The sequence below is a fragment of the Hemicordylus capensis genome, chromosome 1 (genome assembly GCF_027244095.1).
Source record: "Hemicordylus capensis ecotype Gifberg chromosome 1, rHemCap1.1.pri, whole genome shotgun sequence".
NCBI lineage: Eukaryota > Metazoa > Chordata > Lepidosauria > Squamata > Cordylidae > Hemicordylus > Hemicordylus capensis.
Genome location: NC_069657.1, coordinates 388047043 through 388068536, shown reverse-complemented (window position 1 = coordinate 388068536; position 21494 = coordinate 388047043). Strand labels below are relative to the sequence as shown.

General features: G+C 44.3%; 1 protein-coding gene across 4 annotated transcripts in view; it reads right to left on the bottom strand.

Moving 5' to 3' along the window:
• Window positions 1–21494, bottom strand: part of KIF26B (kinesin family member 26B) — a 495657-nt gene that overhangs the window by 95715 nt on the left and 378448 nt on the right. For all 4 annotated transcript variants that reach the window (XM_053302151.1, XM_053302160.1, XM_053302178.1 and 1 more), the window contains 5 exons: window positions 15086–15292; window positions 12806–12899; window positions 11945–12207; window positions 9032–9215; window positions 8025–8184 (listed from right to left, as the gene is read on the bottom strand). In XM_053302151.1, coding sequence (XP_053158126.1) covers window positions 8025–8184; window positions 9032–9215; window positions 11945–12207; window positions 12806–12899; window positions 15086–15292 — 908 coding nt within the window. The remainder of the gene's footprint in view (window positions 1–8024; window positions 8185–9031; window positions 9216–11944; window positions 12208–12805; window positions 12900–15085; window positions 15293–21494) is intronic.

The following is a 21494-nucleotide window of genomic DNA, read 5'->3' as shown; positions in this document are numbered from 1 at the left end:
GTCAGTCTATGAAGACAGACTAGAGCAAGATAGACCAATGGTCTGACTCAGTATATGGCAGCTTCCTATGTCCCTATGATTTAGGTTACAGGAACTGATATTCAGGCTGAGGGTACAAGTTCAAGGCAAAATTAGAATGCATGAATTTCATGGAAATGAATGGAAGCTGTGTAACAGCTCCAGTGGGTTTTTAAAAAACATGTATTGAGTCAAATGAACCCTTAGATATCTAACAGGAACAATTTACATTCTTAAATATAAATGATAAAATAAACACTCAAAGAGATCAAGTTATAATGGGAGCCTAGGTTTACCAGGATTCTACAACTTTAGTCATGTAATATATTGTTGTACTATTGACACCTATTTGACATTGATAGCAGCCTTTCAGACAAATGATGGAGTAACTATCTAAATTCAGCCAGGAGGGCTAACAGGAGGGAGAGGAGAGCTGGTCTTGTGGTAGCAAGCATGACTTGTCCCCATAGCTAAGCAGGGTCTGCCCTGGTTGCATATGAATGGGAGACTTGATGTGTGAGCACTGCAAGATATTCCCCTCAGGGGATGAAGCCACTCTGGGAAGAGCAGAACATTTCAAGTTCCCTCCCTGGCTTCTCCAAGATAGGGTTCAGAGATTCCTGCCTGCAACCTTGGAGAAGCCGCTGCCAGTCTGTGAAGACAATACAGTGGTCCATCGACTTACGAATTACTCGACAAATGAAATTTTCGAGTTACAAACGGAAAAAAATGCTGCACTCTTACGAATTTTTCTATATCCGAACGGCACTGGGGTGGGGGGTTCCACTTAAAAAGGGGGGGCTTTACTCGCCCCTTCCATGAAAGTAAGGCACTGTACTGTACTTTATTCCTTGTAGTAATCGGGCGGCAGGGTGCTGCCCGCTTCAATCTCCCTCGGCACTTCTCGTAGCCATAATCGGGGTGGCAGGATCGCTCCCAGTCCCTTCCTTAACTTTTAGGGAACTTTAGTGAGCGGGCAGCGGGAGAACTCCCTGCCATCCGCTTGCCTTGCCGGCTGGGCTGCAACTGGCTTCTAGGAAGCCTTTTGCGCAGGTGCGCGAAAGGCTTCCTAGAAGCCAGTTGCAGCCCAGCCGGCAAGGGGGAAGGGGGCGGCAGGGAGTTCTCCTGCCGTCCTCTTAAATGGGGTTAGATTCGGAAAGAAGGGGGCGGCGGGGGACCTCTGGGGAGCTTCAGGGGGTGGCCGCCAGCCGAGGGGGACTGAGCTTGAAGGGGGCGGCAGGGACTGGGAGCGATCCTGCCGCCCCGATTATGGCTATGAGAAGCGCCGAGGGAGATTGAAGCGGGCGGCACCCTGCCGCCCGATTACTACAAGGAATAAAGTACAGTACAGTGCCTTACTTTCATGGAAGGGGTGAGTAAAGACCCCCCCCCTTTTCTCTCCGGAACGAATTAATCCGTTTCTAATGCATTCGTATGGGAAACCACTTTTCGACTTACGAACTTTTCGACCTACGAATATGCATTCGGAACGGATTAAGTTCGTAAGTCGAGGGACCACTGTACTGAGCTAGATAGATTATCTGACTCAGTATATGGCAGTTTCCTATGTTCCTATGTAACTGCAGGACAAAATCTTGTGCATTTCAAAGCAAGGAGGTGGCTGATGCATCCATACAGAGGTAGATTACCATCAAATGTATGGCTCCAGATTGTATTTGTTTATGAAGTTCCATTTTTTTAAAAAAAGAGGACAGAAACATCTCACAAATCTCTTTAACAGGATAATGGGAAATCAAGAGTTTGGAATTGAACTGAACTGGTTATTAGCTGATCTTGCATCAGAAGCAGGAAACTGCTTGTTATTTGACGTTGACAGCAACTTGTCAGGCAAATGACTGAGTAACTAATCAAATATGCATCAAGTGCATGCTTGGATAGATAATTGTGTATATGAATGCATGTACATTTAGGAAGAAGAATGGTGAATACAGATTTTTTAATTTGAGATAGCATTCTGCTTCAGTTAGGATAATCTCATGTTAATAAATAAGAAACAATGGAATATCTGCTGGAGAAGAAAGAAATAGGAGATGAGAAGAAAAACATTATAGAGTTCCCCAAAAATATTTCATCCATATTCTTCAGTGAGTTTAGAGTATCAGAAAAAACCATGTAATCTACTCTTTTTCACAGGGGATGAAGGCAATAACAAGTAAAGAACAGTGTTTAAGTGGTCTCATTTACTCCTAACCCTCTTGTGAATAGGTAAAGGGGTTGAGATTAGATTTGAATGAGGAATGAAGAATTGTGTACTGAGTATAAGTACCTAAATCAGCTTTTGTACCGATATCTCAGTTTCCAAGGCACACAGAGGCTCCATTCACACATAATGCCAAACCAGAGTTGAATGGGGCAGAGATCAGAATTAGTGTAGAACTGAATGCTTGAAATTGTGAGTTCATGGCAAAAGCAACTCTTGGTTTCCTCACCAAACTCCCATTTGAACCTTTGGTTTGTAATGAGTTTCACTGCTCCAGCCTGGGGCTTGAAGGTGGCAGCATTATGTCCTAATGCGGATAATGCCATAACTGGGGTTTCGTGCTGTGTCTGGAACTGAAATCATAGAGAGGGCAGCCCAGACCTGTCCAGGAACATGCCTGCTCCATGCTTGCCACTCTGCTCCCTGGCCGCCTCTCCGAGCACTTGCCCCATCCTGTGTCTGCACTCCTCAATCCGTTGCCCGGCAACAGGGATGCCACATTGTCCCATCCCAAGCTTCTATGTCTGTCAAAAGGAAAAGTCACACATTGGGGGATGACTGTTTCCCACTGTCTCTCTTGTTTCCTCCGCTCTGGCAATCAGAAGAGAAAGAGGATGAGATGGCAAAATAGGCACTATGTGTTTTGGAATTCCCAGGGTTGGGTTTACAAGGCAGCCTAACCCAGGAATTCCTGAATGGCTCTGATCTCATTCATATATATATAAGTTGGGAAAGGGGGGCCTAGTCCCTTCACTTGGGTAAAAGCATGCAGTCTCTGACATTACTCATGAGAAGAACTGTCCATCAGGAGAAGTATTGCCTCCAGTCACTGGAAAGATTCTTTCAGTGTGATAATGAATGCTGCTCCGTAGCGGTCTGCTCTCTCATGAGAGTGAAAGCCCATGGAGACACTCATGCAGGCCAGACAGCAACTGCCTCCCAGCCTGGTTGCTCAATACAAGCAAGCTGTGAAGACAGGTACACCAGCAACACCTTTCTCTGACTTGGTGACTGCCCCAAAGAAGCAGTCTAAGCAGTCCCTCTGCCAGTCCAGTCGTCCATTGGCACATATTCATGTATGTTTTTGTCCAGTATGATCACCCTAGTTTCCTGGGATTGCTGATAATCATGGCTCTCCTCTCCTGCGATTCTCCAAGGCAGCTGGTCTGCATACACCACAACACCAGTCCAAACCCAGGAAATTTGAATGAGAAAAAAGATCTATCCCTGGTCCCGACGTTTCCCTAGTCTGCCCACCTGGTACCGCCTAGACACATGGAGCAGCCATTACTCCTTGGGAGTAGGGAAGGGTTGCCTGGAGAGGAGGGATCATGTTGTACAACAACAACTACTACTACTACTTATGTACTGCTTTTCAACAAATGTTTCCAAAGCAGTTTACATAGAAAAATAAATAAATAAATAAGTAAATAAATAAATAAATAAATAAATAAATAAATAAATAAATAAAGATGGATCCCTGTCCCCAAAGGGCTTACAATCTAAAAAGAAACATAAGATAGATATCAGCAACAGTCTAGAGCAGGGATTCTCAAACTTGGGTCCTCAGGTGTTATTGGACTTCAATTCCCATAATCCCCAGCCTCAGTGGCCTTTGGTTGGGGATTATGGGAGTTGAAGTCCAACAACACCTGAGGACCCAAGTTTGAGAATCACTGCTCTAGAGGTACTGTGCTGGAGATGGATGAGGCCAGTTACTCTCCCCCTGCTAAAAAAGAAATCACCACGTTAAAAAGGTGCCTCTTTGCCCAGTTAGCAGGGGTAACAACTTATATTATTGACCAGAGAGAACAGGGGCTCCACACAAACAGAGATCCCTTGATCCCTACTTCATGGGAGTGCAGTCCAATGGAGGCCCTAAGCTCAGTGAGCCTCTGTTCCTCCCCAGTGGACTGGCCCTCATGAGAGGGCTGATCCCCAGGCAGCAAGCTGACATGGGGGCGGTAGTGTGCTCGGGTGTTCCTGGACTGTTTTGAGAGGGTCTGCCATTGCAAGATCATCCTTAGTCACAGTGGATAAGAACCCAGGATCTTTTGCACTACCTCATATACATATTCCCTCCAAGGAAGTCATCATGATCCCTTTCCGGAGTAACAGAAAAATAGTGCCTTTCTGCATCCCCCCAGTGCCAGTAATTGTGCCTGTGTGAGACTGTTTCGCTGTGGGGCTCTTACGAGGGTGGCAATGAAACTGCTGACAGGAGAAGGGCTTAAATGCCATTTAAAGGGATATAAATGCCCTTTTCCTGCCAAGGGCAGGTGGTCCATTCTGAAAAGGCATGATTGTGCTTGGCATGCTCCCCTGAAGATTGTGGCCAATGAGTGCCGCCCTGCAGGCATTCTGACACCTTGCCCACAGTCTGGAGACACGATTGCTATGGAGCTTGCTGAGATGCGGCCTCAGCAGACCAGAAAGAGGGGCTGGCTCCCATGCCCTGAAAGCAGAAGTTGCCGGGCTAAAGTTGAACGAACATCTGCGATGTGATTCATGGTTAAAAAAATTAACCTCAGGTTCATCTACCCAAGGTTTGCCATTACATGCAAATGTGGCCAGAATTGTACATTTTACATGTTTCCTTCCCCCTTTGAAAAAGGGTATGAGGGCCTGAGCAAACTTGAGTTGGAGAATTATATTGCATATGGACATACCATGTCTCAGTCTTGAAGTTAGATATTGTATTGTGTTGTGTTTACAATATCACTCATAAACCTAGTGACTGGTTTGGAGACGGTGCTGCCTTGGCTAGGTAATGCTCTCAGTGCTGAATACATGACAGAAACTGTGACAAAATAATTATGAAAAATGAGGGCAAACTACCTGTATATCCTCTGAGCGTCCATTTCTAAAGTATTTCCCCATAAGGTTGTGGCAGTAATTCAAGCTCCCCTACAGAGTTGTCAGGTGTGACAATGGACAACCTTTTGAGGTGACATTCAAAATCACTCAGGTTGAAGGAGACAAATGCCTAGAAAAGGTTTTTGCCTTTCAGAGGCACCACTGTGCTCTGGGGTTTGAAGCCTACAATCTTATGTGTAATGCATTGGCTTCCAATCTGTTTCTGGGTGCAAATCAGGTCTTGAAGTCCTATATGGTTTTGGTATCTCAATACCCTGGGTATCTCAAGGACTACCTTCTACCAAATGTCTACCTGCCTGTTAAGATATTTAAGGAGGGCTCTTCTCTGCTTGCTGAAGCTCCGTCGATATTCATGTGGCACGGGACTTTCTCTGTGGTGGACCTCTCACTTTGGAACTCCCACTGCATGTGGGTCAAAAGACTCCCTCACTCCTGGCTTTCAAGGAGGTTTTAAAGACCCATCTGTTCTGCCAGATCTTTGATATATGATCAATCGAGGTAGCGGCCGCAGTGAACAATTAGCTGTTTGCTTAGATGGTTTTTTCTGTCTCTGCTTTGTTATGTAACTGTTATTGAGGCTATTCACACAATGGGGCGAACTCTGCTAGCCTGATTTCGCCCCATTGTGTGAACCACCAGGCTCGGCTGCGAGCCCGGTGGTTCCTAGGCGGGCAACCCGCCTAACTATCCCTATCCTAAAACCAGGTTTGCAGAACGAATGCTCCGCAAACCTGGTTTTAAAGATCACGAGTAGCCGCGCCATGGCTCCGCGCTGTGGTTACTCATGAGTAGACCCCCGGAGGGAAGGCAAAAAGCCACCTCCTGGCTCCAGGGGTCTCCCCAGTATGCAACTGTGAGTCCGACCTTAACCAGATGGTGGTCCGTCCATGACAATGGGGAGATCACAGGAGTCCCCACCCATGGAACACCACCCTGATCAGAATGAAAGATCAAATCAAGAGTATGACCAGCAACATGTGTCGGTCCAGAGACCACTTGGGATAGGCCCATAGTTGTCATGGCCGCTATGAACTCCTGAGCTGCACCAGACAACCCAGTCCCAAAGTGGATATTGAAGTCCCCCAGCACCATAAGCCTGGGGGACTCCAACACCAAACCCGAGACCAAGTCCGCGAGCTCAGTTAGGGACTCTGTTGGGCAGCAAGGTGATCGGTACACCAACAGAAGTCCCAATTTATCCCTGGTCCCCAAACGTACATACACACATTCAATATGATCAGACACTCTCATAGGGATCAGAGTGTGACTACTTTGCCAAAGTAGGGGTTTCTTGCCAACTGGGGTGGGGGTGGGGAGGAAAAACAGAGTGCTGGCCAACTATAACAATAAATATTTATATACCGCTTTTCAACAAAAGTTTCTCCCTGCTAAATAAGTGATGAGAGGGTATGGAAGCAGCAAAGTGGCTGTTATGGTGTAACGATTGAAGAGCAAAAGGGAAGGCCATGTTTGGGGGAAAACTGTGGCTCTTGGCTATCTGAAGAGGCTCTGAAGCTTAGAGACTGTATTAAGTTATTTATGTTAGTTATATGCTGCATTTCTTTCTAACAGAAACCAAATATATGTTGTCTGCCAGTGCAATGTAGAGTATCAGAACAGTACCAGGGAGACCTGGGTTCAGATCTCAACAGTACACACTGCCGTAAGAACAAGATATTAATGCCATCTCTCTATATAATTCTCTAAGGCATACCCATGGCTAATCCTTTGTGTGGCAGCTCTCGCAAGGGTTTGCGAACAGAAGCAACTGATTGGGCAGTGGGGATTCCATATGGAGATAGGGAGGAGGAGCCTGTGGCACCATGGTGATTGGGCAGTGGGGATTCCATATGCAGATAGGGAGGAGGAGCCTGTGATGGTTAAGGTCAGTTGGAACGCAATTGTTACTGGTCGGAAGATGTTCTTGACTGCAGAGCAGAGGAATCTCTTTATATAAAAGGATAGTGGGCAGGGCTCAGTGAAGAGAGGGGTCGTGATGGAGGAAACAGCCCCTTCAGGAGAAGGAGGCTGCTGTTGTGTGAATTAGATGAGGAAACAAGATGGACAAGATATGTAAACTCAGGAAGGTGGAGGGGAGAGAGAGAGAGAGAGAGAGAGAGAGAGAGAGAGAAGAGGGGAAGAGCAAGTGGAAGAGACTGAAAGAGAGAAAAAGGAGGGGAAGAGAGAAAGAAGGAAGGGCAAGAGATGGACCCAGGCCTGTCAGTGGCCTGAGGGGAATGAGCGGCCATGGCGGTGGCAGCAGCAAGGAAGGGCCCAGTCAACCACTGCTGCTGTTCCTGTGGGGAGGATCAGAGTGGGGCTCGGGTGAGGAGATCTCTGGGGATAGGGGGCTGCAGCTTGGCCAATAGGTGCCAGCAACGCTGCAGCCACGCCCAAGAGGGGTGAGGGGGATGGAGTAAAGGGATGGTAGTGAGGGGTGAGGGGGATGGAGTAAAGGGATGGAGAAGTGACCAAGAGGGGTGAAAGGGATGGAAACAACCAGATGGAGGAGGAGCAGGAGTACGGCTCCGGTGAGGGTGGAGAGATCTGAGGTGACGGGAGCAATCAAGTACTAGTGTGCAGATGCTCTGCGTGGGTTAAACTAGTATATACATATTTTGCAAGCCTGCATAAATCTAATCTAGCATTGCAAATATAAGATTTAGAAATGAACTTTCTCTGCTACTTCGACTTGCTGACTATAATATGCAATCAAGCTCTGCCATGCAGCAGACTTTATGACTTTATTGGCCCTGCAGCTTTCAAGTGCTGCTGCACACAACTCTTCTGCCTCAGCACAAACCAGACAGGTTTCTTCCACCTGCCATCAACGACTAGTCTTGCTATACACACACACACACACACACACACACACACGCACGCACGCACACACACACACACCACTTACTTGTACGGGATGTGTTTGCTGCCATTGACTAAGGCAAGGATGACATTGCCTAATGCCGACAATGAAAGACAGAGTCCAGAACCTCCTTCACGGTTTTTGCTGAGCGGTTTAACACAACTACCCAGGTCAATGAGGTGCAAACGGCTACGACCACCAGACACTGTATCAAAGAAATTAGAGACACAAAACAGGGGTTAGCTTTGGGATTTTGATGGGTTACTATAAGCACAGTGCTGGGAGAGTAACTTAAAGCTGTTCATGCTCTATTGAGTGAAGGCTGCAAAAGCCCTATTAAACAAAGTAATAACAAAGAGAGTTCTATTAGGCCTTTCCCAGCATTTGTTATAATTAATCCCAGTCATTGCATACTTAAATCTGTGGGACTGTGAAGTTCTCTGCAGGTTTTTTATTACTCCAAAGTACAGTGCCTTGTTTGTCCTCAGTTATTACTTTGAACTTCTTTGTCAGAATAGCACATCTGCTCAAAGAACTAACGTTTGAGACACTGCTGGGAAAACAAGCAGACTTGACTTTTCTCTTCTTTAAAACCTGTGGCCATCTGAGAAGCAATAGTATATGTATCCCAAATACTATTTATTGGTCCTCAAGGCATGCACCTAGGGATGTGCACGAATCAAGATTTGTGCACTGATTCGAAGCACTGCCCCCCAGCACCCCTTATGCGGTGGCATGCACATGGCCTCCACGCATGTGCAGCAGCCATGTGTGTGCCACCGCACAACTGCACAAGGGGTGCTGGAGATGCGCCGCAGCAACAGGAAGCTGCATGGAGTGGCAGAGCAGGTACGGTCCTGCTCTCCTCACTTTTAAAAGGTGCCCAAATCCTACTCCCTGCTCCAGGAGGCTACCTATAAATTATTAGGGACTTGCCCGTACCCACTCCCACATTTCCCTGTCCTCCAATTTTCCTGTGTTCTTTTTTCAACTGATTATTAGTATATATTATGAGTTTACTATTAATATGGTGGGAAAACCGTGAGACTTACTTCCGCCTTTGCCACTCTTCTCCATTCGGTACTGGTAGATGTGCAGAGTGAACAGCATGTGGGAATTCTTGTGATCCTCCTCATGACAATCTTGCTGGCTGCTTCGACGTGAGGCAATAGCTGCATCAAGAAAGAAGGCAGCTTTCTCCGAAGTTGGGGCGCGGAGTTCACTTTGATTCTGAAGCTACAAGGCAATGCAGGATGCAAACTGTCAGGTAACTTTCTGTTTGGCAAAACCAAAATACAGTAGGCTCTGGATAAGGGGACACTCTGCTTTGCAGAACATCTGTGACAAAGCAAAATTCCCAAACTGAAAATACCTCAACTTTAAATAAATAATAATTTTAAAAACAAAGATAAGATGCTCCATCCTCACTCTACTACCCGGAACCTGCAATGCTTTTCATTCCCAGCCAGGTTGGCATTGGTCACCCCCACCAGGATATCACACTACCTTGCTCTTTCCAGTCACCTGTGTTGTGAGTCTTGCAATGGATCAAGTAACATGCTTCCCCCACTCCCGCAAGGATACTGCAAGATTTCTGGACATATGAAGTTGACTCATACTGAATCAGACATTAGTCCATCTAGCTCAGTACTGCCCACATTGACTGCCAATGGCTCTCCAGCATTTCAAACAGGGGAGAAGGTTACTTGGGATAAGGCTGGAGGCTGAAGTTGAGACATTTTGCATGCAAAGCATATGCTCTACCACTAAGCTACAACCTCCCACTCTCCCCTGGCAACATGGAGGCCCTGTGGGCTTGAATGCTGACCCTTCCGCGTGCCAATCAGTGTTCTTAGCCTTCAGCTACAAAGCAGCAACACTTGCTCACTCTCTGCTTTCCACCAAGGCCAAATAAAAAATGGCAGCTTCTCTCCCCTTCTGTAATGCCTAGTAGAAATTAGCCATGTTCTGACATTACGATTGTATGTTTTTCCTTGCCCCTACTCCACATTATTTACTGCCACTGGTAGGGGCAAGGTTTAAATGTGGATCATCTTGATGCCAAGACACATGCCAATTGTCTTGGCATCAAACAACAACAACAACAACAAATATTTATATACTGCTTTTTAACAAAAGTGTCCAAAGCAGTTTACATAGAGAAATATTAAATAAATAAGATGGATCCCTGACCCCCCAAAGGGCTCACAATCTAAAAAGAAACACATGGTCAACACCAGCAACAGCCACTGGAGGGATGCTGTGCTGGGGGTGGATATGGCCAGTTGCTCTCCCCCTGCTCAATAAAGAGAATCACCACATTTAAAAAGGTGCCCCTTAGCCTAGTTAGCAGGGGGCAAAAGCATGAGGAGGCAGGCAGCAGGTAAAGATGCCATTTTTGGCAGAAGCTAACATATTTAGAATCACAGCTGATCTGGCCCTCAGGCTATTTTTCCCACAAGACACTGACAAAAAACATTCCTAACTGTCCCTGCTAACTGAGCAAAGAGGGACCTTTTTAGAGTGGTGGTTCTCTTTATTGAGCAGGGGGAGAGTAACTGGCACTATCCACCCCCAGCACAGCACCGCTCCAGTGGCTGTTGCTGGTGTTTATCTTATGTTTCTTGTTTAGATTGTGAGCCCTTTGGGGATAGGAAGTCATTTTATTTATTTATATCAGGGGTGTACCTAGGGGAGAGGGGGCCCGTGTTCATCTCTCTCTCTGGCGGCCCCCCCAGAGTGAGGGAAATAATGAAGAAAATAGGGATGGGTGGAGCTGGAGGGCCCTCAGGAGCTGGGGGCCCGTGTTCTTTGAACCCTTTTGCTCAATTATAGCTACGCCCCTGATTTATATCTATGTAAATCACTTTGGGAACGGTTGTTGAAAAGCAGTATATAAATATTTCTCATATTCATTAACTCATCTTGTAACTTTCTAGGTATGTTTCAAAGGGGAATGTTCAGAATTTACAGATATACAACTGCAGTCTGAATTGTGGCAGTTATCTGTCCTTAAAGGGGAAAATTTTGGTCTTTTGTGAACTCTGGGGACAACAGCATATGCATATCAACAGAGCAAACAGATTAATTAGAAGCCTAAACCAAGACTGTGCAGCCATTTGTGTTTTCAGGAGTTCTGAAATTAATGGTATGTTTACTTTCTTTCTCCCTCTTTCTCTGAAATCATTCCATGCACATTCATTCTGGGGCAAGGGAAAATCCCATATCATAAGTGTAGTAGTTGCTATATAGACAGAACAGTAGGTAGTTTGTCCCAGCAAGAAGTCTGTGAGGAGTTCCTGCCAGCAAGGGTGCCTCAAGGATTTAGCTATACATTTTTTAAAAAACAAAACACCAAAAAAAAAATCGGAAAAAAAATCACAAAGCTACTGTGACTTGTGTATCATGCAGCTTGTACAGGAAGGTTTTTTTGTTTTTGTTTTTAATCAGCTGGGTGTTCCTGCCTGAAGAACACTAGAGTTATTCTTGGCGTAACCAGGGCTCACAGTCACATCTTGGCAGCAATTAATAAGTACCTATTAATGCTTCCTACATCATCACTAATCCTAGTACTATAAATAATGTAGTTCGTGGAGATATAAACAGGCATATTATTGGCCTCCAGCTATTTGTGCAATATTGTAAATATTTTAGTGTGTTGTTATACACTGGAAAAATTATTATAGGAAAGAGACAAATTTTGTTTGATCTGAATCCTTTCACATTTAACAGCAAACAGAAGTCCCTGTTTAAGATCAAGTTATGCCAAAGGCACAAATATTTAGGTCAGGAGAGCATATGGCCCTGCAGCTGCAGGTCATAAAGTTTCTTGTGTGTTTGAGAGTAAACACATCCAAGTTAGAAAAGTTTATGCTTTGAGTATTTATTTTTTTAAATTTGAAAACATTCTAGTAAAAACATGGAATCCCTAAGCATGTTTTAACTTAAAAGAGCTTTCTATTCACCTGCATGCCACAAATTGGGTCCTCGCAAAGGTAGACACCTGGAGACTGGCCGTCTTGTAGACTGCCTGTTGCCACCTCTGACAGTAAGTCTCTCAGATTTTCTTCTTTCCCCCACACTTCCACGGCTGATATTCGGACGGAGAAGCGAGCTCCTGTCTTCTCTTTCCGCTCATTAATCAGCTTGAAAAGCCAGGAGATAGCACAAGGGATTATGCCAAGGTTTTGCATGGAATCATCTTTTCCAATCATAGTGTAGGACTTTCCTGTTTGGAATGAAGTGGAAGGGAAGACAATAAAGTCAGTGGAAACTGAAAAGGTAAAGAAAGGAACTGTGTAAAAAGTAATATAATTAAAAACTCTTAGGACAAATCCTGATCTCCAATAAGGAATCTTTATTTTACTACAACAATGAAATAACATCCAAAAAGCAATTAGAGCTATCTAGACTACTTGACCTATTGATATTTTTATCCCTCTAGTCTTGTATCTCAGGTCCTAATATATAAAACTGGGGGCAGGAGATAAGACCCAATTATAAAGTAGTGATTGAGACCTTCTTCTTCGGTTTTCATGAAAAAATAAATACTTATCAATATATAAACACAATCCTTCCAAATAACATTTACATTCTAGATAGTGAGGTCTCAAAATCATAAGCAGCACTGCCCAGTCACCGTGGTGCTTCTGCTCTCACAGGCTCCTTCTCTCTATCTGCACATGGAACCCCCACTGCCCAATCAGGTGCTTCTGCTTACAAACTCTCGTGAGAGCTGCCACACATGGGATTAACCACGGGTACACCTTAGAGAATTAAATATATGGAAGATAGGTATTTAATGTTTGAATATGAAGCATACTAACCTAGTTTGGCATGTCCAAAGCAAAATACACATCCATCTGCACCATTCACGACAGATTGGATCACCTCTGCTACGGTTCCTGCACATACTTCAGCCTGTTCATAAAGTGAAGAAGACTATTTATTAGATGGATGGACAGACTCTATTAATCTATGTTATGCAAGGTTGGATTCCTAATGAGTAGGGATGTGCACAAACCGGTTCGGCACTCCTTTTACGGAATGCCGAACCGGTTTGGCAGTCTGGTATTCGAACTGGTTCAGAGGTGGGGGGGCTTTAAGGGGCAGGGAGGATGCTCTTACCTTCCCCGCCACTTTCCCCCTGCTGGCACTGTACCCAAAACTGTGCACATTGGCCTCTTTGGTGCGCATACTAGCGTCATTGGTATGACACTGACTGGGGCAGCAGGGAGGTATGCTGCAGCCCTGCACCAGCGGTTTTGGGCACAGTGCCAGAGGGGGGGAAGTGGCAGGGAAGGTAAGGGCCCCCTCCCTGCCCCTTAAAGCCCCTGCCCCCACCTCCCAGGAACACACAAACCCGTTTGTTCAGGTATTGCCTGCACCTCAGGACAGCAACTGCAGACATCCCGCCCCACCTCTATCACCCATGGTCATCACTTCACCTGCCTGCTTACCTTCTGGGAACAAAGGGTTGGTATTTTAAAGTCCCATACACATGTACTCAGAAAGTAAGAGGCGGAAGAAGGGAAAGGCAACGCGCAAGAGAGGTGGGGTGGAGAAGGTGGGCAGAGCCAGCCAAGCCAGCTCCAGTCGACCCATCATCCCTTGCATTCCACTTTCTCTTCCTCCTGTTCCTTACCCTCCAAGCATATAGGAATGGGGTTTTAAGAAGATAAGTAGTGGAAGAAGAGGTAGAGCCCCTTGATGCGGCATCTGCATCTGGGAATGTGGCCAGCATAGGGAAAGTGCTGACACCTATGGCAGAGCCAGCACTTAAGCCAGCACTGATTTTATGCACTTTAGTATGTGTTTTAATACAATACTCATTTTGTAATAAATTTGGCTGGAGATGTTGAATTAGTTAATGTTTTATCATTTACTATAAATGTTACCCAAAAAAAATTCCATTCTTAATCTGACATCAATGTAATGTCAATCTTGTGAACAACAGTAATACCATTCTTAAAATGTCAACAAAGTTGCATGTTCATCAGAGATGATGAAATGTCAACAAAGTCACAGAGACCATCAGGATTTGGTGCAGGGTGTTATCAGTATGCTGATGACACCCAAATCTTTTTCTCCATGTCAACATCATCAGGAGAAGGCATAACCTCCCTCAATGCCTGCCTAGAGGCAGTGATGGGCTGGATGAGAGGTAACAAACTGAGACTGAATCCAGATAAGATGGAGGTACTTATTGTGTGGGGTCAGAACTCCTGAGATTATTTTGATCTGCCTGTTCTGGATGGGGTCACACTTCCCCAGAAGGAACAGGTACACAGTCTTGGGGTGCTTCTGGACAAAAAAACTCTCTTTGGTGTCCCAGGTTGAGGTAGTGGCCAGAGGTGCCTTTTAGAAGCTTCAGCTGATACGCCAGCTGCATCCACATTTTTTTTTTTTAGATAAATGACCTCAGAACAGTAGTACATCTGCTGGTCGCCTCCAGACTTGACTACTGCAATGTGCTCTATGTGGGGCATCCTTTGTATGTATTCCGGAAACTGCAGTTGGTCCAGAATGCAGCAGCCAGGTTGGTCTCTGGGTAATCTCGGAGAGACCATATCATTCCTATCTTAAAAGATCTACACTGGTTGCCGATAAGTATCTGGGCAAAATACAAGGTTTTGGTTATAATCTATAAAGCCCTACACAGCTTGGGGCCTGGGTATTTAAGAGAACGTCTTCTTTGCTATGAACCACATCGCCCATTGAGATCATCTGGGGAGGTTCGTCTGCAGTTGCCACTGGCTCGTCTGGTGGCTCGTCTGGTGGCTACTCAGGGACGGGCTTTCTCCATTGCTGCCCTGAGGCTTTGGAACGTGCTCCCTGCTCTTACAACTTTTAAAAAGCAGTCAAGACACATTTGTTCACCCAGGCTTTTAATTAGATATTGTTTTAATTGTGTTTTTAATAGTTTTAATGTTTTAAATTTTAATTGTTGTAATGTTTTAATCTTGTTATCTATTATTGTCATTGTTTTCTTGTAAACTGCCCAGAGACTTGAGTTTGGGGCGGTATACAAATGTAATAAATAAATAAATAAATAAATAAATAAATAAATAAATCAGTCAGTGAATACATACATAGATGTTGCCTACCTGAGAGGCATCTTGAGGGAAAACTGCATCAAATGCAAACATCTTGGGTGGCACTTGACTGCTTCTCTTTTGGAAGGAGTTCTGGCCTCCACAGGACAATGGATCATAAAGTGTAATTTGCTTTTTGCGAGGATCAACCTTTAAAAAGGAGCTGGATTCAGAAGAGTCCCTGGCCAGGGTGGAACATATTCGTACCATGACCTTCACCTGTCATCAAACAGGGGGAAAATCAACACATTTCACTATATTACATACATAATGACAAAGACATGAATATGTAAAGCAGGGCTTCAAACAGAGTTGGGTTATCTCTCTTGAAATGAGAGATTTTCTTTTTAAAGAAAATGAAAAATAAATACATAATTTAATTAAGTATTTAAAAATAGAAAGATGCAGATAAATTTTAAGTAGGATGATATCTGGAACTCTTTATTAATAATTAGAGATTGTTTTGTCCTTTCAATTACAGCAAGCAATGTGCACATTTATAATGATCACATGCCAATATATCTGAAGGTGCATGCTACTCTCATAGAACAAAAGTATATTGCCTTAAAAAAAATCTTGCTGTTAAATACAGATTGAAAATTAACTGTTCTCTGTTGGCCCAGATAAAGAAAACAAAAGATAGAGAAGGACATTTTTTGTATGGGGAGGTATATAAATGTACTAGATAGATAGATAGCTCGATAGATATAATTTATTTATTTATTCAATTTTTATACCGCCCTTCCAAAGTGGCTCAGGACGGTTTACAATTAAAACAAAGCCATTAAAATCAACAGTTAAAACAGAAATATAAACAATATAAAATATCAATTAATAGATAGATAGATAGATAGATAGATAGATAGATAGATAGATAGATATCAGCACCAGTATTGCACCTTGAAGATAAATGATTAATGAAGTAAGCACAATAAAAGGTCAATCTACAATTTGAACAATTTAAAATGCATGTAGATAAAAGCTGGGTTCTCAGTCTCCCTCAGAAAAGAATAATGAGAAAGACAACTTTTAATGGTCAGGATGTGAAATGCTCTCCAAGGGCTATAAACAGTAAAAGGTTTGTTATATCACTATATGGAAAAGGGCTCTAAAGGGGTCTCCTGTTATCCTGAACATGCCTTTGGGAATAGGTCAGGTAGAACCTTGGTAGGTCAGGTAGAACCCTGTGGTCAGACCCAACCCCCTCCTCAAAAAAGGTTATTAGAGCATGATCACTGAAGATTTCAGACCTGCTTCCCATCTTTTTAGGAAACTTTGCTGAACCTATGCAGAAAATCCCCAGGCATTTCTGAATATGTCATTTATGAGTCCTATTCAGTCATATGCTGTATCTCATCCAGCTGTATACCCTCATAGATATTTTTGTGTGAATGATTATACCTGCATTCATTTTAAAACTGAACCTGGCACAGGTCCCTTAAATACATTATATAGACAGGAAGTGTATTTCTGTACCTGCATTCAACGGAACTGTGAATAACACTACACAGATTGTACGAGTGTTGAACATTTGTGAATAGGGCTAGAGACTCTTTTCAATTTAGTTTCCAGCTAAGCTCTGGGACACAGGCTAATATCCAGACTAGCGTTGTGCTAATGCAATGAGAGAAGTTGTTCACACTTAACAAATTTGTGGAGCTGTGCAAAGTTGTGATGCTCCACAATGTCATGCAACCACTAGTGGAAGACCTTCTCTAGGATACAGGGTTGTGCAATGTGTTATGCAGCATGTCAACAACTGCCCCTAGTGCAACAATAGATTTTCCATTTTTTTGCAAGCTGTTGCACTACATCCTTATGCTAGACACAACACTGGTCTGGATGTACCATGGTAATCCTGGTAGCAAAGGGCAACCAAAACACCAGGAGGTCATTAGAGAAAATGCCTTCCTGTTGATCCTTCTGGATATCTCAGCAGCATTTTTATAGGTCTGGCTACACCCTATATTGTTTTGTAGGTTCTGTTGCATATCCATGTCACAGTTTCCTTCCTTATGGGCACACGCCAGAGAGGACACTGCCCAAACCTGGGGGGTGGAGCACAAGTAAACTTTACCAAGGCCAAATGATCTGCAGGACCCTAGCACAGAGAAAGGGTGTGCTGGGGGTTGTACTTAAGGGCTTGTACTTTAAGAGACATATTTCCTTAGGAACTACATGTTCAAGATCTCCTTTGTTCACAGGGTCTCATGTGCACAAGCAGGAGGAACCAACAAGGTGTGACAGGAGGGGGGAAAGAATCCTATAATAATTCAGAGTACTGGTACTCCAGGGCAACATAGGAAGCTGCCATATACCCCTGCTAACTTGGCAAAGAGGCACCTTTTAACGTGGTGATTCTATTTATTTAGCAGGGGGAGAGTAACTGGCCCTATCCACCCCCAGCACAGTACCTCCCATGACTGTTGCTGGTGTCTATCTTGTGTTTCTTCTTAGATTGTGAGCCCTTTGGGGACAGGATTGCATCTTATTTATTTATTTCTTTGTGTAAACCGCCTTGAGCCATCTTTGGAAAGGCAGTATAGAAATCGAACAAGCAAACAAATAAATAAAAATAATAAACTGAGTGAGACATTTGGTCCATTTAGCTCAGTATTGTCCACACAGACGGGCAACAGCTTCTCCAAGGTTGCAGGCAGGAATCTCTCAGCCCTATCTTGGAGATGCCAGGGAGGGAACTTGGAACCTAGATGCTCTTCCTAGAGCGGCTTCATCCCCTGAGGGGAATATCTTACTGTGCTCACACTTCTTGTCTCCTTTTAATATGCAACCAGGATGGACCTTGCTTATCTAAGGGGACAAGTCATGCTTGCTACTACAAGACCAGCTCTCCAATGCTATTAGCCAATGCTATTAACATGACGTATATGTTCCAGAATATATGTGAGTAAAAGAATTAGGTCTCCGATCTCTAGGATGCATAGAAAAATCAACACCAGTTTCCCAGGGATGGGGAGCAGTACTCTGCCTCTCATAACATCGTCCCTGAATTCAGTACATGCAAGGAGGGACAGAGCTCCACTAGCTGGTGCTGAGTTACATGTTTAAAAATGGATGTAATGTTTACTTAGCTTTTAGAGAGTAGATTTAAAGTCACCCGCCTTCGGCTAGAGTTGGACTCTACTTCTATAGGATCCGATCAGATAGAGAAGATTCCACCTTGTGACGTTACATGGGACACCTTTGAATGGGTAGAGGATATGGACACGATTCTCTCGGGTATGGGAGCGGCAACATGTTGCTTGGATCCTTGTCCCTCCTGGCTGATTAGAACAGCCAGTGGGAATGTTAATTCTTGGCTACGGGAGTTGGTTAACTCCTCGTTACGCGAGGGTTTCGTGCCAGCAGCCCTTAAAGTGGTGATAGTTCGCCCTCACTTGAAGAAACCCTCCCTTGACCCTGAGGTCCTTGACAAGGAGAGGAGAGCTGGCCTTGTGGCAGCAAGCATGACTTGTCCCCATAGCTAAGCAGGGTCTGCCCTGGTTGCATCTGAATGGGAGACTTGATGTGTAAGCACTGCAAGATATTCCCCTCAGGGGATGAAGCCGCTCTGGGAAGAGCAGAAGGTTTCAGAGTTCCCTCCCTGGCTTCTCCAAGATAGGGCTGAGAGAGATTCCTGCCTGCAACCTTGGAGAAGCCACTGCTAGTCTGTGAAGACAATACTGAGCTAGATAGACCAATGGTCTGACTCAGTATATGGCAGTTTCCTATGTTCCTAACTATAGACCAATCTCCAACCTCCCTTTTTTAGCGAAGGTGTTAGAGAAGGTTGTATGTGCCCAGCTTGAGAGGGTCTTGGAAGAAACAAGTTATCTTAATTCTTATCAGTTGGGTTTCAGGCCTTGGCATAGCACAGAGACAGCACTGGTTGCTCTGGTAGATGACCTTCTTCGGGACTTTGACGAAGGTAGTCTCCCTGTCTTGGTCCTTTTAGATCTCTCAGCGGCCTTTGATACTATTGATCATGCAATCCTTCTTGACCGCCTGCGTGGGTTGGGTATCGGGGGCACTGTCTTACAGTGGTTCCGTTCTTAGCGGGAGTGACCAGTCGGTATTTATTGAGGACAGATGCTCTGACCCATGGCCACTCCTTTATGGAGTTCCCCAGGGTTCAGTTCTTGCCCCTGTCCTCTTTAACATCTGTATGGAGCTGCTGGGTCAGGTCATTTCCCAGTTTGGGGTGAGATTTCATCAATACGCTGATGATACTCAGCTGTATATTGCCATCCCAGACCATTCTGGGGATGCTGTTTCTGTGCTTACTCGATGTCTGGAAGCTGTTAAGGTCTGGATGAATAAAAATAAGCTCAGACTGAATCCAACGAAGACTGAAATACTTTTACTCAGCCCTCGTACTGGCCAACAGCTGGATGTGAACCTTGTTTTAGATGGGGTGGCGCTGCCCCCAAAGGAAGTTGTTCATGATTTGGGGGTCCTTTTGGACTCGCGCCTCCTGCTTGAACAGCAGGTGGAGGCTGCGGCCAGAAGTGCTTTTGCCCAGCTTCATCTGATTTGCCAATTACGCCCTTACCTTGATCGGCAGGAATTAATGACAGTGACCCATGCCCTTGTTATCTCCCGCCTAGATTATTGTAATGTTCTCTATCTAGGGTTACCTTTGAGGACGATCGGGAAACTACAACGGGTCCAGAATGCAGCGGCTCGCCTACTCATGGGTGCCAGAAAAATATGACAGGGTAACACCTCTCCTGCAGTCATTGCACTGGTTGCCTATTCGCTACCGAGTTCAATTTAAGGTCCTGGTTTTGACCTTCAAAGCCTTGCGGGGTTTGGCGCCTGTCTACCTACAGACCTGCCTCTCCCATCCAGTTACATCCCATCCAGTCAGATCTTCTCAAATGGCTCTTTTGTCGGTCCCTGATTTCCGAGAGGTTCAGGGCGCTAGGACCCATGAAAGGGCTTTTTCGGTTGCTGCCCCACTTCTCTGGAACACCCTTCCCCTTCAGATTCGTTTAGCTCCTTCCTTATTGATTTTTAAACCTCTTTTGAAGACTTTTCTTTTTCGCTAGGCTTTTACCCTGTAATTTACCTATTTGTTTTCCCCCCACTTTTTGTTAGTTACTTTAGTTTTTAATTTAGAATGTAATTTTAATGCTGTCTTGTTCTGTATGTTTTTGTACACCGCCCAGAGTCTTCGGAGTGGGCGGTATATTAAATGTTTCTAAAAATAAATAAATAAATAAATAAATAAATAAATAAATGTCCTTATATATTTTGAATAAGCAATCTGTATGCTTGTGGGCTGTGTATAAATACCACTGAAAAGATCATAGATGCAGGCTTAGTTTGCATCAAAGCACTAGTATATAAGGCCCACCTTATATAAGGCTAGTATATAAGGCCCGTCCACCCACCTTCTTCTTCTTCCCCCACGGGCCCACATGCCACCTTTTTCTTGCCACCCCCACTGCAGCCAGGTGCTGGCTTCTTCTCCCCCCCCCCGCCACCCCTGCTTTCGGGAGGGTGGGTGGGCTTCTTCTTCTTCCCCACCCCATTTCTGGCTGGCTGTCCCGCCCAACCCTTTCTGGCCGGCTGGGCACCGGTGTCTTCTCCTGAAAGTCCCTCCATCCAACCATAACCATAACTGAAAGTCCCTCCATTCAACCACAAACTCCTTGGGTGACCATAGACAAATCAGCATGTGTATGCTTCACTCACCACTTACTATAATGGGAACAAAACTACTGGCCTACTTCACAGTGCTTTTTGTAGGAATTGGTGTAATAATGTGTCTTAATCAGCCCCCCCCACCACCAAAATTAAACAGAAATCATTATTATTATTATGAGACTCGAAAATTCTCACTGGCCTTGATGGAATAAATATTTTAGCCCAAGTAAAAGAGTATTAATTCATTAGGCAGAGGAGTAGTTAAGACTCCACAACAGAAATTCTAGTGTCAATAAGGTTCCCTTAATTAACCTAAGCATAAGAAAAACCCAAAATGTGACTACTGATGAGTATTTTTCTCAGTCAATTCAATGTAAGTGCATTTTTCTCTGGCTTCAGCCCCTTTGCCTCTACCTTTTATTTCACTACCTTATTCTTTTGCCTTCTGCATGAAACAGTGGTGGCTGGTGAGGTCATTTGTGTATACTATTTCATGGTTCCATCTAGCTCAGTATTTAAAAGTACTCCTTAGAAAAGATCTCAAAACCTATCTATTTAGAGAGGCTTTAAAAATCTTTTAATGAGAAATTGATGGACTTGTTATTTGATTTGATTTTTATTTGTTTCTTTTTAATTTATTTTAATCAATTGTATTCTAAGCTGCATTTTATTTGTTTTGTTGTTTTAAACTTTATATTACTTTTACAGTAGTGAGCTACCCTGATCAGTATTGTACTGGCAGGGCGGCGTATAAATATTTTAAATAAAT